The 18552-nt window shown below is 41.1% G+C and overlaps 1 protein-coding gene across 3 annotated transcripts in view; it reads right to left on the reverse strand.

The window, feature by feature from the left end:
* The window catches only part of PDE1C (phosphodiesterase 1C), a 565059-nt gene that overhangs the window by 46586 nt on the left and 499921 nt on the right, over positions 1-18552 (reverse strand). For all 3 annotated transcript variants that reach the window (XM_065884420.1, XM_065884421.1, XM_065884422.1), the window contains 4 exons: positions 18142-18262; positions 15907-16082; positions 7660-7890; positions 804-881 (listed from right to left, as the gene is read on the reverse strand). In XM_065884420.1, coding sequence (XP_065740492.1) covers positions 804-881; positions 7660-7890; positions 15907-16082; positions 18142-18262 — 606 coding nt within the window. The remainder of the gene's footprint in view (positions 1-803; positions 882-7659; positions 7891-15906; positions 16083-18141; positions 18263-18552) is intronic.

Genomic DNA, 18552 nt, shown 5'->3' on the forward strand with positions numbered 1-18552 from the left:
AAAACCACTTCCTAAAACTTTCATTTTTAGTTTAATATCATTTATATGTATGGGGGGATAACTAGGAATAAGCCCATGTTATAATTGAAACAGGAGGATTATATAAAAGGTGAGAGTAGTTTTCTCAATCTGATGGTCCAAAGTTTGGAGGGCAATATAATTTGAACTTTCAGATTTTATAAAGAATGGAATGCTATTTATGCAAAGTAAAAGCAGTGCTCATGAAGCCCATCACAATGTAGGTTCATTCTAACTGGTCTGGGATTGTCATCCAAAGCTTGCCTTTAAGATGTACTCTTGCTGACCAAACTGTATTCTACAGCTATGCACATTCTCCAGTATGTGGGCCTCCCAACATACTGATAACACTGAACAGATTTCTGTTTTTGCTCTTCCCCAAAATAATAACTCATTAAAGGTATAAAAAATTGAAAACTGAAAACATGGAACATTTCCCATTTACGCTGCATAATTCACAAAGACTTACATTCCATTCCATTATAATCAGCAAGCCCAGAATCAACTTTTCATAAAGTTTAAAATGAAAAATGGCAAGTGGGAAAAGAAAGAGTATAGAACTCATTTGTGATGGAGAAAGTATGGTGGAAGGGAAAACATACAACAATAATTTGTAAATTATTGAAAAAGGGATAATAGTACTCTTTAAATGTAGTGAATGTTTTTTTTCAGGGTATAAGACTATATTAACAATTCCACACAATTGCAACTTTATGTGTAAATCTAACAAGCTTGCATTAAATCGCACAATTTATGGAAAAATATAACGGGAATTATGCTCTTACCATCTGTTTTCTTTGAATCATTTCTGACATTGCATTGATCCTTCTTGTCTGTCTTATTTTTATCATCTTTCAAGTCACCTGAAAGTAATAAACATGACAAACAGTACGTGTATAAAGCTAACAGGGAAGTTATAAATATCTTTAAACCTGTCAAAAAAAGAAAAAAAAACCACATAATTTTAATCGTGAGGGGTTACATGTCTGAGTGTAAATATCAGGAAACTGGATTAGGTCCTGGAAATTGGATTATGATCTGGAAATTAAGACTGAAAGTTCATGTTAAACAGGATTGTACTTAAGTCAACGGTGTTATTTTCCAAGGAAGGCAGTTCAGCTTTACTATTAGGCTGTGGAGTGAGGAAAAACCTGCGTTACTGTAAGTTATATCAATTAATAGCTACTATTTAACTTCTATGTGCTTTTCCTTATCTGCAAATGGTGATAATAATACCTACTTTATAGGCATAATATAAGGATAAATGCATTTAAGGTATTGAATGTGCTATCTGGCACGTCACTCAATGACAGCTGTTATTCTAAAACAGAGCTGTAAATGGTACTTTAATTAATGAGCTTGTTGAAATGTAATATGTAAAAGTTAAAAAACACTATGCACACCAGTGTAGAGTGAACATGTGTCAAAATTTTATTTAATTCATTTTTGAAGGAACGAGGAAGACAGTAAGGATGGTTCCAAGAGCATTTAAGGAAATGGATAGGGGCTTCCCTGGTGGCGCAGTGGTTGAGAGTCCACCTGCCGATGCAGGGGATGTGGGTTCATGCCCCGGTCCGGGAAGATCCCACGTGCCGCGGAGCGGCTGGGCCCGTGAGCCATGGCCGCTGAGCCTGCGCGTCCGGAGCCTGTGCTCCGCAACGGGAGAGGCCACAACAGTGAGAGGCCCGCGTACCACAAAAAAAAAAAAAAAAAGGAAATGGATACTTCTAAGTATTTAGAAATATATTAAAATAAGATTGCTAGGTTAGAGACGAAACTGGTTATTTCCTACAGGGCAATAAAACTATAACTGTTGTGGTTATCTCCTCTAGTAGTCAAAAATCTACACGTTAGTACATAACCTCACAGTACCTAGGCTTGAGCAAATAGTAAATGACAAAGTTAAACATAGTCATGTTCTTCTAAAACAAGGGGTCAGCAAATTATTGTCCGTGGGCCAATCTGGCTTGTTATCATTTTTGGAAATAAAGTTTTACTGGAACATAGCCACATCCATTCATTTACATAATGTCTGTAGTTGCTTTCCTGCTGCAACGGTAGAGTTGAATAGTTGCAGCAGAGACATGCAAAGCCAGGAGTATTTATTATCTGGGCCTACACAGAAAAAGTTTGCTGACCCCTGCCTAAGACAGTTAAATAATCCTTGGGCAGGTCTTTTTTGACAATACGCCAGTGTGACACTGAAAGGACATGGTATTTCTTCTCTCAGATTTCTTCTCAAGTTTCGGATATTTTTCTTACAAATCTTACTGATGGCGGCTTTCTTTTTAGCCTGCATAAAATCAAGAATAGATTACTACTAAATTACTGGCATTAATAAAGCAAAAAGACCCTAATAATTATTGCAGCCAGGAAGCGGGGAGCAGGGCCCAAGGCTGGAAGGGTACATTTATCTTTTCTACTTTCTTTGTGCCAGGCAGTGTGCTAAATGCTTTACATGCATCATTTCATTAAATTCTCATAGCAACCCCATTATGAAGGTACTATTATTGAAAGTAGACAAATTCGTCAAAGATTAATTCACTAAAGTGACCAATTTGCTGAATCACCAAATGATTGAGGATGTTTTCCAAGTTTGAGTTTTTCCTTGACTTCATTGCGGACACTCTGTCACAAGCTGGTCAGGCCAGCTGTGTTGAGTGCAGTAGACTGCTCTCCTGAATGTGTTTCACACACTCTCAGGCTGCATCTCTGCCCCAAACTTTGCAAGAGTGTCTGCTGCTATAGCAAAACTGCTCCTGTTGGCTACCTTAGATCTGGTTTAAGCCACTGATCTGACAAATGACCAACCGATCTTTCTACAAAGTGATTTTGCTTAAATATTAAATAGTCTTAAGCAAAAACCCACAGAATCATCTCTATCTTATGGCTCTGGAACCTAAAGCACAGATAAAGTAATTTACCATCACATACACAGATAGGTCTGATTCTAGAGGCCAAGCTCTCAAGTACTGTATTTTGCAACTTCCCTATGAAGCTTAAGTTCTAGATTTCAGACTTTCATTTACTGTTGCCATTTTTAAATGCCTTTGGCCTATAGATTTATATAGAAATGGTTACCCAAGGATAATTCAAGACCATTTTAGGTTACATTCTACAAAATAAGTAGTTTTAATGGAATTTGACAAATTTTAAGCTTGAGGGAAGGGGAGTCAACTCTGGCCACAGTGCCAGCAGGAGGAGTGTGAGTGAAGCACATGGTCATTGCACATTACCACCACCAATGGCCAAAATAGATGGATTCCTTTGGAAACCCCATGGAACAGTTCAAGCACTGGCTTTTCCCTATTTTAAGGATGCCAGAAATGAACTCAAGGATGATCCTGAGTCTTGTAGTCAAACTAATTCCCTACAGAAAAATGGTCTTTCTTTCCTCAATGAGACTTCACACCTCTAATGCACAATACGTTAAGGTTTCAGGGTTGCCCTGGACTGGAGCTTTACCCACAGCTGCAGCAGGGCCAGGTTGTCTTCCAGAGGTCAGGAGGAGTCGTCTGATGTGCTGGATGCTAGCCAGCAGCCTGCGGAAGCCTGCCTTCTCCTCAGTCAGGGTTGGGGAGGCTAAAGGGGAAAGTACCTTGATGGAGACCAAAGCTTAGGGGTTCCCATGACTGCTGATAGGGGACCAAATGTCTAGAACCACAATTAGCCAATATCCTTCAGCTCCATCCTGGAAGTTATCTTGAGCGAACACAAAGAAGGGTGCCGGGAAAGTGACACATGTTTGTTTGATGATGTTCCTCGAACAGAATCCATTAGGTAATTTCCCATGGGTTGAATATGGACTAACGGCTGATGTGAGCTGTTATTCAATAAACAGGGGGAAACAAAAGAGCCTTTCTGTGCAGTTATAAATCATTTTAATTAGGCTGCTGCAACCAAGTCCCGAACCACCATTAGCCTTTATTATTATTGCTCAAAATTGATTTCTTTTCCCACCTCTCATTTAATACTTAATTTTTAAGGGAAATGGTAGACTACTGCTTACTTTGGGAAATGAACGCAGTTGTGAGTCAATCCAGCCTAGCTGGAGGCTCAGGCTCCTGTTTTCTTTCAGGCACTCCCCTAACCATCTTCAAAATAAATTATTGCCACCTCTGCCCTCTCTGGGTATTTGTTTATACCTGTCTCGTAGAATGTATAACCTCCTTTGTGACCAGCATGTTTGTATTCATTGGTTTCTCTCCCCGACCAGACCAGGGGTTGGCAAACTATGGCCCATGAGCCAAACGTGGCCCCAGTGCCTGGTCATATAGGTCCCACAACCCGAAAAGAGTTTTTTAATATTATTAAATGGTTGAAAAAAGAGAAGGATATTTAATGACATGTGAAATTTTAATTTTCATAAATAAAGTTTTATTGCAACATAGCCATGCTCACTTGTTTACATGTTATCTGTGGCTGTTTTTGTACTAAAACAGGCGTGTTAAGTAGTTGAAACAGAAACTGTAGGGCTGCAAAGCATAACATTTACTGTCTGGTCCTTTATAGAAAGAGTGTGCCAACCCCTGGAATAAACAGATTATAAGCTTCTTGTGGACAGTAGCTGGGTCTCAATATTCCTCCTACTTCCTACTCTCACCAACAGCACTGAACTACACAAATAAGGGCATGCTGGTTAAGGAATACAGAATTTGGACTCACATATTCCTATTTGACCTGAAATCTCGACTTAATGTTTGCTTGGCCTTAAGCAAGTGATTTAATCTTTCTGAGTCTCGGTTTCCTCATCTGCAAAATGGAAATGAGTCTATCTACCTCATACAGTTGCTAGGATTTTTAAATGATTTAGTGTATGTAAAATCCCACGTACGGTGTCCGGCACATATTAAACATTCCATAACTGTTACTGACATAATAATGGCTGTTTTTATTAAGAGAAAGACATTTTAAACCCACTTCCCTAACAGAAAAAAAAGTAGGGAAGAAACACATCTTGCCTTTCTCACCAGTCCTTACATATTCCCCCTCTGGGAAGGAGAGACTCATCTAGAAGGAAGAGTTGAGTACGCACAGCTCAGCTCAGCCACCCGTTTCTCCAGCCCCCAGCCCCCTCTGAGATGCGTTTTCCATGAGACACACACCTTTTCTGTTACTGCAGAAGCAGCCTGCTTAGGTGCAGAGTGGGGGGTGAGGGACGAGGCCTGATCCCACCTGCTCTGCCAGTGTCCCGTGGGCCATGCCCAGTTCAGGGCAGATGTGTGCAGAAGCCCATGTGCTCAGCAGATCAAGTCTGTGTTTTCCAGTTCAGCTCCAGTTGCTGTGGAGCTAACATTGTGATCACTTTCTGATTCTGGTATCTCCCTCTCAGTTGGTTCCACCCTCAGTAGGGGAAAACAGGGGTGTTTTGCATTGCTCTCTAAAACTCCAACAGCTGTATGAGAAATTCTTATTGAATTGAACATATTTTCTGACCTATGATGCGCTTGAATACAAAGCAGACTAGTTATGAGCTGTCTCCAGAACCTGGCTGCTGAGAGGCTGGGCAAGTTGGATGATGGCCTTCCCTGCCTCCTGGGGTGTTCGTGGGGCTTACCTGAAGGAATTTTTTAGGCAAAGCTCTTGGAACACGACATGAGCTTTTTTTTTTTTCTTAAACACCTTTTCATTTTATTTATTTAATTTATTTATTTGGCCGCGTCGGGTCTTCGTTGCTGTGCGCAGGCTTTCTCTAGCTGCGGGGAGCCAGGGCTACTCTTCGTTGCGGTGCGCGGGCTTCTCACTGCGGTGGCTTCTCTTGTTGCGGAGCATGGGCTCTAGGCGCGAGGACTTCAGGATTTGTGGCACGTGGGCTCAGTAATTGTGCTTCACGGGCTCTAGAGTGTAGGCTCAGTAGTTGCGGCACACAGGACTAGTTGCTCCGCGGCATGTGGGATCTTCCGGGAGCAGGGATCGAACTCGTGTCCCCTGCACCGGCAGGCAGATTCTTAACCACTGTGCCACCAGGGAAGTCCTAACATGAGCTCTTACCATTATTACATGTATTAAAACATTGTTTTCTGTTCTACATGTTATATATGTCAATTGCAAAAATAATTGGAGAGTGTCGTGCTAAGCATTTTCTACGTATTTCTCATTTACTTGGGCCGTGTAGCATAATAGCTAGACCGTGGTTCAGAGGAGATCACCTGGACCTACCAGGCAGGTGAGAGAGTGAATATGTAAAGAGAGAATTTATTTATCTATTTATTTATTTATTTTTATTCTTTTTAAAGGATGGTCTTTTATTTTTTATTTATTTTTTGTCTGCACCACGTGGCTTGCCGGATCTTAGTTCCCCAACCAGGGATCGAACCCGGGGCCCTCTGCAGTGGAAGCGCCGAGTCCTAACCACTGAACCACCAGGAAATTCCCAAGAGAGAATTTTAAACAGCATCTGGTGTATAATGAATAAATGCTAGTTGTTTTATTGTCCTTGTTGCTTTTGCTACCATTATTATTATTGGAAGCTCACAAGTGGCCCAAGCTGTGAGCAGTTATTATTATGCACATTTTACAGAGACAATGGAAGGTTAAGTAACCTGGCCAAGGCCAGCAAGAAGTGAGAGGCGCAGCTGTGACTTGAATCCAGGTCTGTCTGACTGCCAGATGACCATGCCACAACCTGGCACTTGAAAGCTCCAGTGACTCTGAACTTCCTGCTCGTCCCTAAACAAGGTAAGCAATTCCATGCCCCTATGCAGTAGCTCATCGTATTCTCTCTGGCTGAGAAGTCCCTGTGTCCCCCCAAATTTCAGCATTTGAAACGCAGCTTAGACATCACCTCTTCTTGAAGCTTTCTTTGACATTTACTACATCTTGCAATCCCCAGACCCAACAAAGCTACTCTTTTCTGCACATGGCCCTTGGGTATTTTATCTGCCATACCACTACTGTTACTGGCTCAGAATTAATTCTGAGGGTGTCCATATCCCCTAGGAGATTGTGGACTTCTTGTGGCCTTTTCATTTCTAAATTCTCAGCGCCAAGAGCAGTGCTTGGCACGGAGTTGTTAACCAATAAATATTTGCTGCATTAAATATAAGAAATCATCAACTGTATGCACACGACAGTGACCAGCTCATCCTGGCTTGTCTGGAACTTTTCTGGTTTTACTACTGAAAGCCCTGAATCCCAGGAAACCGTTCATTCCCAGGCTAACTGGGATGACTGGTCATCCTAATGTATATACTTGTTCACCTACAGATATATAGACAATACTATGGAACTAGACCTTAGGCAGACATGAGTGCCGGCCCTGCCAGGGGGATGGTACCTACAGAAGACTGCCTTTCTATTCATTCATTCCTGCGTTAAGCACTCAGGAATGTGCTGGGATTGCTAATAGGAATTTCCCCTGCTGGTAGGCAGGTGCTGGCCAGAGTCTCCAAAACGACCCAGCTGGAAAGGGCCCAAAAGATATAAATCTCCCCAGAGAGCATGGTCTAAGCAAGCTTCTGGCTGCTTTTGATGGGATCCTAATAGGATCCACAGCCTAGGGAGGTATGATCAGCAGCAGCTGGATGGCCAGGGCAGCCCTGCTCTGTGACCTGTCCTCACAGGGGCAGTTCTTTGCCAGCATCCATTCATCACATCATTAGCACCCTGAAAAGAGCCTTTCACTGGCGCAATCCTACTCACCATTCTGTTGCTTTTCTCCTGATGACTTCTCAGCTTTGGAATTTTTCCCACGAGGGCTGTCACTTTGGTTTGTTCCTGTTCCGTTGACTTGATTCTTAGCTTCCCCAGATGCCTTTTTCTCGGCTTTACCAGATGCACCTTCTTCAGCCTGGCTTTTGGCTTCCATTTCCTTTTGCTTCTCCTCTGCGGCCAGGCGAGCCTTTTCTTCTGCTTCCTTCTTGGCCTTCTCCTCTGCATCCAGAACAAACCAGGAAAGGTGGAGAAAATATAAAGAGGTCATGCCATTAGGAGAATTGCCTCTTTGAACAAAAGCAAGAGTTTGCATTGGGAATTAATGCATTAAAATGACCTAAGGTGTTTACTGTGTGTTTGGGGTATAATTTCGGTTAATTCAAGTCAGATTGGTATGTATATTCAGGAAGCCAAAAATCTGTTCATGGTGATGTCATTTCTGAAAACAGTGGGTTAGAAGAAGGGGATGGGGAGAAAGTAATAATAAGGATAATAATAATTAATAAACCGATACTGTAATTGGCATTATTAATATTAATATTACCATCAATAAGTTCTCTTGAGTGTGTCCTCTATGCCAGGTATTATACTAAGTGCTTTCCAAGGATTACCTCCTCTCATTCTCAACCTCGTATGGCAGCTACTATTATTGTAACCCTATTTTACAAACGTGGAATTGAAGCTCAGAGACATTACAAAGCTCTCCCACAGCCCAGTAAAAACTGAAGTTTCATGTAGATTTGCTTAGGAACTGGAGTTTAAACATAAAAAAACTGATTACAAAACCAAAATACAGGGAAAATAACCACCACTAGAATAATACTGTTGCAGGCCACTGTCTGTGAATTTAAAAGTAGGAGGAGGGTAATTGGGCCTCACAAAAAAACATGGTCTTCAAACTGTCCACAGGGTGAGAGGTGGCCTTTAGTTTGGCCAGGGATGCTGGTCTGTGTCTTCCTCTTTAATGAGAGGATGTCAGCCTTATTTCCAATTTGGTTGACTGTGAAAGGGTCTGGCTCTGTGTTTAATCAAAAACATAGTGCAATTGCCTATGGTCAAGGATTCATGAAAAAATGGATACATTCATTCAACTAATATTTATTGAGCAGCTACAGTGTCAAGTACTGTTTTAGGCACTGGTAATACAGCAGGAAGCAAGAAGACTTATAGAGTAGAAAATACCATAATTAAGCACACAAATCACTAGGATAATTTCAGATGGTGAAAAGAGTTTTACAAAAAAGTAAAGCAGAGTAATATGATGGAACGCGATCAGCATAAGGGAAGGAGGTGGCATTAAGTAAGGAGGTGAAGTAGGTGACATTTGACCAAATTTTGAATGATGAATTGCTGACCATGCAATAATCAAGAAAAGAGAGCATTCCAGGTGGAGGAAATAAAAAGTGTAAGGCCGTAAGACTGGACTGAGCTTGGTATGTTCCAGGGACAATGAGTTCGCCAGTATGGCTAAAGCAAATTTAGTAAGGGGTTAGTGACAGATGATGTGATCAAGTGACCAAGGACATGCAAGGTTGAGATCATGCAGAGGCTTGGAGGCAATGAAGTGGAGCTGGATTGTAGGAAGTAACCTACAGAGACCAACAGACAGCACCTAACAGAAACCAATCCTCCCTTAAGGTCTACAGACTCACTGTCTAGCATTCTATTCACTCAAAAGGGCTTCCAACCTCCACTATGAAAAGCATTATTGCATTTTTTTCTCTAGATGTGTTACAAATGCCCCACACCTTATTACCAGGGGTCTTCTTTACTTCCCTTGGTTAGCCCTGGTCCTGAAAACAGCTGGCTTTCATAGATGACAGGTGAAATTTTAATCTAATGGGCACCAGAGTGGTTATGCATGTGATCACGTTTCCCTTTGTTTCAGCTGCTAAAGAGCACAAAACCCAGATTTGGTTCCAGGTTCACACGTTCGCCGGGCTTTATGGTGTTGTATTTTGTGCATGTCTATGACCTCTGGCTTCATTTTACTCTTCCTGCCCTTACATTTGCCTGGCTCAGATGTCCTCCTTAATATTTTATGAAGTTTTCATTCATCCTTTTATTGATTCATCCAACCACCTATCCAAACCAATACCCTGGCCTCACCCCTGACAAATTAAATCAGACTCTGGAGGGAGAGAGGCAAAAATAGGATATTTTTAATGCTCTCCAGATGAGTCTAACATGCAATAAGGATTGATAAGCACTGATTTAAATTTTAAATGTTTGCCATTCAATATTTCATGATATTCTACTTCCCAACAGGATGTATTTATAATTTACAGTGAAGAGGTAAGGAAAAGTTTCTTAACAAAACTGCATAATTATGTGCATATATAGTATAATATGTCTTCTGACTCCTACAGAAAGGTACAACTAAAGAGTAAAAGAATGCCCTTGCAGAAGGTAGGGAGATGGCATTCTCAAGTAGGCTGCAGGCCCACAGAAGGCTCCCTAGAATGTTCGTCCAGACTTCCTCTTATCCTTCTGTAATGCCCCGAGGACAAAGGTCAAATGTCATCTCCATCACTGAATTCCCAGTGCTTGGTATAACGCCTGGCACCTAGCAGATGCTCATGGAGTATTTGTTGACTAAATGAAATGTACACAGAGGGTGTGATTCACCCTATCTGCCAATGAACCTGACTCATATTCCATCATCAGCAATCCAGACAAGTATAAAATACAGGAACTATACACACCCTAAAGTCCTATCCTGAAAAAAATTAGCCATTTGACTGTATTTGACTATAGGTAAGTAAAAAGATGACTGTACTTACTACACAGAGAGGGAAAGAGGGCCAAGGGGGAAGAGAATTCAGTTATACTCAGATATCAGGTAAAATAATGTATAATCCTCTCACAGAATCCCCACTGAATCTACTGCAAACTTTCAACATTCAAAATATCCCCAAGTTAAAAGTAATTTTGATGAAAGCTGAAGGTATTAAATTCTGCTTTGCTACAAGAGTGCAACATATTATCTAAGCAAGAAAAATTCATTTGACAACTGAGTCAGACCAATTTTCTATGGAAAATCTAGCAAACCCCCCCCCAAAAACCAGGGGGTACATTTCAGAAACAAGTCTGTTTGGGCTCAACTACAGTTGACAGTAGGCAATTAATGTTTAAATTAGTGAATGGTAGCTCTTATGACATCATAATCAGATCCGACATGATTCCTTTCTCTGCAGCAGTCATGTTCCAATGGATGGCTCTGAAATGTTCTACAATTTCTCTACTCTACTCCTATCTCTTCTTTGTATCTCTGAAATATCTGATATTAGTGTGATCAGCCATCAGCATCCAGTGCTACTACTCAAAATAAGTAGACAAAAACAAGCAAACACATAAATAAGAAAAGAGAAAATAAATTGACAGAAGGAACATCTGTTCTACTGTAATCCAATCTCCTTATATTTTCAAGGTGAAATATTAATATACATAAAATCTTTCCTACTATGAGACAAAGTAGGTGATAGAACAATTAATTTGTAGATGGTAACAGTTCCAGAGATGACATATATACAAAGAATGAACTTTTCAGGTTTTAGATTTAACATCCATGGAACTCCTAGGCTCCTAGACTAGTAGAAAGCAAACACTGTAGTTCAATCTCATTTCCTTCTGCTTTCCATTTCACGCCATCTGTAGTGATGTGATCATTATGAAAATGTCCAAAAGCAAGGAGCTAAAGACTTAAGGTAGAGCACAGCCCTCATGATCTATAAATTACATTCCTCCTGAGAGCTGGTTCTATCCTACACTGAATGTCTGTGCAGTCTTGGAGAAATACATTGATTTCTTCATTTCATTTGCCTTTCTGAATAATGATGGTTAAAAATGATATTGGGCTAAGTATTCCTTAATATAATTCTCTGAAATGCCTACCTAAACCACCTACAAACAGAGAGAGAAAGAAAGAAAAGGAGAGAATCTAACTTAATAAAGACAACCAAGACACTGTGAATTCTGAGCAGTCAACTTTTGATTATATACAAGAACAACAGGAAGGTACTCCCAGACAATTCAGGACTCAGAAGATGTTCCCACTGGACCTTTCTAAAAATTTTAGCAAAAGTGCTTTAGCTGAGAGAAAAATTCAATCAACATTAAAAACTCAGAATGAGGGAATTCCCTGGCAGTCCAGTGGTTAGGACTCTGCACTTTCACTGCAGAGGGAGCAGGTTCAATCTCTGGTTGGGGAACTAAGACTCTGCAAGCCACGCAGCGTGGGCAAAAAAAAAAAAAAAAGAAAAGAAAAAAAACCTCAGAATGAGGAAAATATGTTAATGATGTACAGTAAAACTAGTACATCATAGTGTTAAATAAAAATAATTGTTAAGCTAGGTATAAAACTTGATGCAAATATTTAAAATAATATTAAAGAATAAGTTAATTGTAAAATAGCAATTTACTTACAATCACCTAGGTTGAAAATCTTTTATTGTTTCAATAAAAACTGAGTGACAATGGAGGAAAATTTTAAAAACTCAATAAACTTCTCAGCACTTGCAAAGGAGTATCATTATATACTATTTCATATTTACCTTGATAGAGACATAATTCAATAAAAATATGAAGATAATCTGTAGTAAAATAAAAATAGGATATATTTTTAAAAAACAAACAAAGTTAAAAGGTATAATATATGACAAACTAACTGGACAGAGGTAGGGCAGAAACTGCAAGACAGTCTGTCAACTGAAGAGTTACTATTCTTAATATATAAAAAGTTATTATTAATTAGTAATAAAAATATAAACATCCCAATGAGAAAAATAAAGGGGGAAAATATAGGGAAATGGCACTCTCACTACACTTCCACTGAAAGAGAACACGGTTTAAAAAAAAAACTTTCCTGAAAGAAATTTGATGATATACATCAAGAGCTTTAGAATTTTTCATCTACTTTGACAGAGGAATTCCATATTTAGAAATTTACCCTAAATAATCAGATGTAGGCTCAAAGACTGCTGAACTTGTATGTTCATAACCGTGTTATAGACAATAATGAAGAACTAGAAACCAAAATGCTCAGTAACAGAGAAATGGTTCAACTATGGTATTCCAAACAATGTAGCCATTTACATCATATTTTCTAAGAATATTCAGTATCAGAATAAAATCTTCAAAATAGAAATAGAGAAGGAAAATACTATATTACATACACTATAATCTCAACTTAAGGGGAAATTTTTACTTATAAATATGCATTGAAAATCGAATTAAAAAGAATTATATCAGAATTTCAACAGTAGTTATATTTGGCTGGAGAGGTTATGAGTGATTTTTATTTTCTTCTTTATATATTTTGTTTATATTTCAGCATGGTAACCTAAACACCTACTATTCTTACGCCAGAAAAAAATGTTTAAAAAGTATGAAATCCTGAATGGAAACTGATCAATATTTATCAGACTTGGAAATTGTTACACCTACATATCTTTGTTTGGGAATAGTGATTTTCAGCCCTAAGAGCTGTAAAAAAAACACTGATTCAATTTTTCCTAACAACTATGCGTTCTGGCCTAGCTAGCTTTGTAAATCAGTTTGATTAATAAAACTAAGACTTTAGATCCAATTCCATTTCTGATCAATTTAATAATAACATATATTCAAGTGCCCCATGCAGGGCAGCCTTTGCTGAAATCGGGGTTTTCTGGTAAAAAAGAACCATGAGCAAAACAGCCTGGAATAGTATAGCACAAACCAACCACCAATGGAAAAACAGATGCAAACTGAATTTCTTGACACCAGCCAACCAGCCAACGGCATTAATGGGAAGCTGAAAATGTTATAAAATATTAATTATAGGTGGGCATTTTGACCACCACCTTCTTAACTTTGCATTCAAACTTCTAACTTTCTTTTTCAGTTTTTCAAAATAACAGCTACTACTTATCAGGCACTTACCATGTGCAGGCTCTGTTCTCAGTGCTTTACTTATGTCTTTCTGTTCTTTTCATCAACTCTGCGATGTCTAGTATCATCCCCCAAAGGGAATTTTTCTCAAAGACTCTGCCTGAATTTGCCAAAGAGCACAGGGCAAGTAGGGATTCAACTCTCTCTTTTCCCAACTTTTGCTTTGATACCCAAACTATCCTCCCACGAAATATATGTGTGCCTTTGTCTACCCCTTTTTCCTTGTTCTCCCTTTCCAAATTCATGGCTCAACCCCAGGCATCCTTCAAATCCTAGCTACAAGATGCCTTCTCAAGCACCCCAACCAAGGTTAGGGACAGGTTAGCTTAAGACTATCTCTATCAGCATACCTCACATATTTAAAAACTATTAGTGCTTATTTACCTGTTCTTTTTAAAGGGCCAATTTTCTCCTAGAAAAGAAACCGTCTAATGCTCCCCCAGGTGATTAGTTTCAGAAGGTAATTTTAGTAAGCCACATAATTGCAAACAAATTATTTTGAAGTACCACTTTCAATGGCGTGCTGTCAGGAACTGAATTTTCAAGTGTAATGAGTGTAATTGATTATAAGAGAGTGCTTCTTTGGGGGCTTCCCTGGTGGCGCAGTGGTTGGGAGTCCGCCTGCTGATGCAGGGGACACGGGTTCGTGCTCCGGTCCGGGAAGATCCCACGTGCCACGGAGTGGCTGGGCCTGTGAGCCATGGCCGCTGAGCCCGCGCGTCCGGAGCCTGTGCTCCGCAACGGGAGAGGCCACAGCAGTGAGAGGCCAGCGTACCGCAAAAAAACCAAAAAAAAACGAATGCTTCTTTGAAATGATGCAGTAGCTACCATTGCTGCTTGCAGTGCCTGCCAACAGGGAGGATTTCAATGTTTAAAGCATCTGAATAGACTGTGAGAGGCCACACCTAAAATATGAAAGAGGCGTTGGCTCCCTCCAGAGCTCAGGATGCAACCTCTGTCCCCAAATGATAAGGGCCCAATTATGCCTTAAAAGAGTCGTAAAGGTAAACCCTTTGCCCCACCTGAACTGAACAGCCACTTGGACAGGACACAGTGCTGGCCTTTGAATAATTCCAGCAGTGAGGTCTCATCTCTTCCACACTAGAAGCAGCCCCCTGCCCCCAATGTGTGAGGACCAAGACTGCCAGAATGTGCTGTGCCTGTCTACTCCTACTCTTCTTCTCACTTGTGCAGACACTGGGTGGATAAAAATGTGCGATGCTGTGACTGGAGATAAAACTTTCCTTGCCTATAATGAGTGTCTGGGGCTCGGGGCCAGTAGGTGCTGGCGATGAGTGCAAAGCTTCAACTGAACTCCCATTCTTACTTTGAAAGAAACTCTGTACAAATGCCTCCCCACCCCACCCAGGAGACCGTGAGCTTTCAGGACAAGGATGTCTGTTATTCACCTCTGTGAATAACACAGAGTACAGAGCCTGGCATACGGGAGGCATTCAATAAGATGTTGGCGAAAACTGACTGTTATTGAAGGCTCACCTCCACGCACCCCACTGAGATGAGTCTCCTTGCTGGGCTCTAGAGCCATCCACGTCTGTGCCCTCTCTGGAATCAAGCATCACAGCTTCCTAAGACTTACCTCAGGGATGCGTGCCTACCTAGACTATAGCATGAGCATGCAGTAGGTACGAATCACGTAGCACGTGCTCAATAAACACAAACATGCATATGAGCAAATGAATTTCAGCTTTCAGAAAAACAGATTTCAGGGCTTTTTTGTTTGTTTGTTTCTAGTATCAAGAGTGATGACTTTTCTGTCTTCAAATTTCTGTTAACCTGCACATTACCTTCATCTTAGAAGGTTAGCCTGAGTAATGGCTGAAGGGAAATTGAGAACATGAGAGATAAAAGTGCATGTAAGGAGATTAAAGCCCCTTCTATCCCAACATAATGGCCGAAGTGGCTACTGGCTAGGCTTCATTTAGATAAAAGAAGGAATAAAGGCCTCACAAACGTGCCGCATGAAATGAAATAAGAATGACAAAATGGCCTAGCAGAAACCAAGAAATAGCAACACCCACTCTCTGTAGAATCTTCATTTCGAGGAGAGTCTGGTCATATAGCACAAAGGTCACGCTGTCGGGAAGCTTGGTGGTCAGCCTCATTCTCTCGTGCACTGAGCGTTCGATATAATGAAGATCAAAAGATGGTCGATCCTAACGTTCAGCGATTTGAATTTATATCCTGAGTTTGTGCTTCATTTGCAACACCTATAAGTCAGGGGTGGCAGTGCCTTGCTTTGTAAGCGGGTCTGAGTGGTTTGGATAATATTCCCCAGCAGCACGTTACCTTTGGGCACCTTGGCCCTCCATCTCTCCCGATTGACGTGCACCACCTCAGTCCAAGTGGCTTTAAAACTCTTATAGTCAACAGGGATGACCGAATTGTTGATTGGGGCACTTCCTTCTGAGCCAGAGCTCTTGACACCTGATCGCTTTGCATCTGCCGAACTGATGTTGTTCAAACTGGAGGACAAAAAAAAACCATACGGAAGAATTGGGAGATTGGGATTGACATACATACACTAATGTGTATAAAATAGATAACTAATAAGAACCTGCTGTATAAAAAAGTAAATAAAATAAAATTCAAAAAAAACCCCACAACATACGGAAGAGGAGGGTTAGTGTTTGGAAAATGTGTGCCGATAAACAAGCCTATGAGAAGAGTGGTTAACACTCAATTTCACTGTGTGAAATTCCTGGGGCCTGAGCTTTGTAATTCCTATTTTCCATATTCAACAGCTGGGAAAGTCTCCATATTCAGTAGGAAAACAAAACCCCAAGATTTCAGCCTCATGACTATTGATCATCCCCACAGCCCCCATAGTTCAGATGTTCTTTTTCCATATGACTAGGTTCCCCACACAAGAATTCTCTGCCTTTGACTTTCGGAAATCAATGCATTTAAACTTGACTTCTACTTGGTTCCACAGTTCACCCACCTGCCTCCACACTGACCACTTTTCCAAGTTACCCAGTCACTTGGTCCTCTTTCTTTCCAGCTCTCCCTCCCCCTGAAGTCAAGATCCTCTGATCTCAGGATCCCCAAGGCCAGAGTAAGGTGATTTCCTTATGTTCCTGGGGAAGGTGGAGAGGCACAGACAGCATGGAGATTGTGGGAGATCGGTCATGAAGGAGACCTTTTTAAAGATGGTATCATTTTAAGCTTTGAACATAGGGAATACAATAATATATATAACATTATAATATAGAAAGTGCCATCCTTCTGGGAGACTTTAAAGTATCACACACTTCCAAGGAGCTACAGTAGTGACTGACACAAATGCAAATCCACTGAATGACAACCAAGACTGACTAGATAAGTAGGGCAGGTCTCAGCCCAGGGCCGGCAGAGCTGTGGAGCTGTGGGACTCGGGCAGGGGGCTTCTGTCCTCCTTGTTAGCAGCCTTGACTGGGTCCCTCCGTCTTAAGCATCCCTGGGGTCCCACTGTCCTAATAGTCTTCTTGCCTTTCTTCCTCTTATTTACTCCTTCTCTTGCTCTTTTCTTCTTTTTCTTCATTACATTTCTCTCCTTTATGACAAAGCCCAAGGTTTTGCATGGACGAGGAGGAGGCGAGAGTTGTACTACTGGTAATACGACTAGTAAAGACCGAGCATTAGCTTTATTGTAGCTGACACTTCCCCTGTGCTGGACCCTGTTATAAGGGCTTTACGGAGATTAAATAATTCATTTAATCCTCCCAGTAACCTATGAGTAGAATCCATGCTTTCTCAGATGGGGAAACTGAGGCAACTTGCCTGAGATGGCACAGCTAATAAGGAATGGAGTCAGGATGTTTAAGCCAGGATTGTGACTCCAGAGGCTGTGCCCTTTGACTACTAGACTACCCTCAATATAGTGAAGTTGTGGCAGACGGTGATTTAAAATTTCAGGTTTTTTCTGTTTTCTTCCTGAACCTAGAAATGAAAGTCAGTTTCATTTCTTGTGATAACTCTGATCAGTGGTACTTTCCTTTTGGAGTATGGGGAGCAAGGACCCTCTGGGCACAGCAGGTGAAGTGCAGTGACTGATGCTGTTGAGAGCAAAGCCGCCAAAAGAGAGAATGCGGGGTGGGGGGTTGGTACTGGGAACCTGCTGGCCATCACCTAGACCCTGGTCATCCCCTTACAGGCCAGCCTGGAGAGTACAGAGAGTACAACTTTGAGTCCTCCTTTTATCTTTTTTTTTTTTTTTTTTGCGGTACGCGGGCCTCTCACTGTTGTGGCCTCTCCCGTTGCAGAGCACAGGCTCCGGACGCGCAGGCCCAGCGGCCATGGTTCACGGGCCGAGCCGCTCCGCGGTATGTGGGATCTTCCCGGACCGGGGCACGAACCCGCGTCCCCTGCATCGGCAGGCGGACTCTCAACCACTGCGCCACCAGGGAAGCCCCTCCTTTTATCTTTTATAAGGAGGAGGTAGGATGAACATAATTATGAAGTACCACCCCCATCCCTTCCAGAAGAAGTCTATCCCCATGGACAGGCCACCCTGACCCCCAGCTTTCAAGATTCAGCACTGACCTTGAACGCCTCTGTCCTGTCCCACCAGTTTGAGAGGTTTCATCAATTAGTGGACTCAAGATCTTTTCTGTCATGTCCGTGAGGACAGTGAAGGTGGGTTCCACAATGAAATCAATGAAGCCTGAAGAGAAACAGCAAAACTTCAGAGGAACTGCATATTAACTTGGGCCTTTCCATATGTTCCCATGCCAACTGATGGGTTGTATCTTTCTTTTAAAATTCATCTTCATAGGAGCGCTAGATCAGATTAGGAGAGAATAGGTTGGTCTTAATCATTTAATATATTCCTTGTTTTGAATATCAGGAGTCAGTTCCATTTCTCCTACATAACCTTCCTATAACTTTTTAGGAGATAGTTCAATAAAGTGCTTAAAAATGCAAGTTCAACATCTACTATGTAAAAAAACGATG

This window comes from Phocoena phocoena, chromosome 9 (genome assembly GCF_963924675.1).
Source record: "Phocoena phocoena chromosome 9, mPhoPho1.1, whole genome shotgun sequence".
In the NCBI taxonomy this organism is placed as follows: Eukaryota; Metazoa; Chordata; class Mammalia; order Artiodactyla; family Phocoenidae; genus Phocoena; species Phocoena phocoena.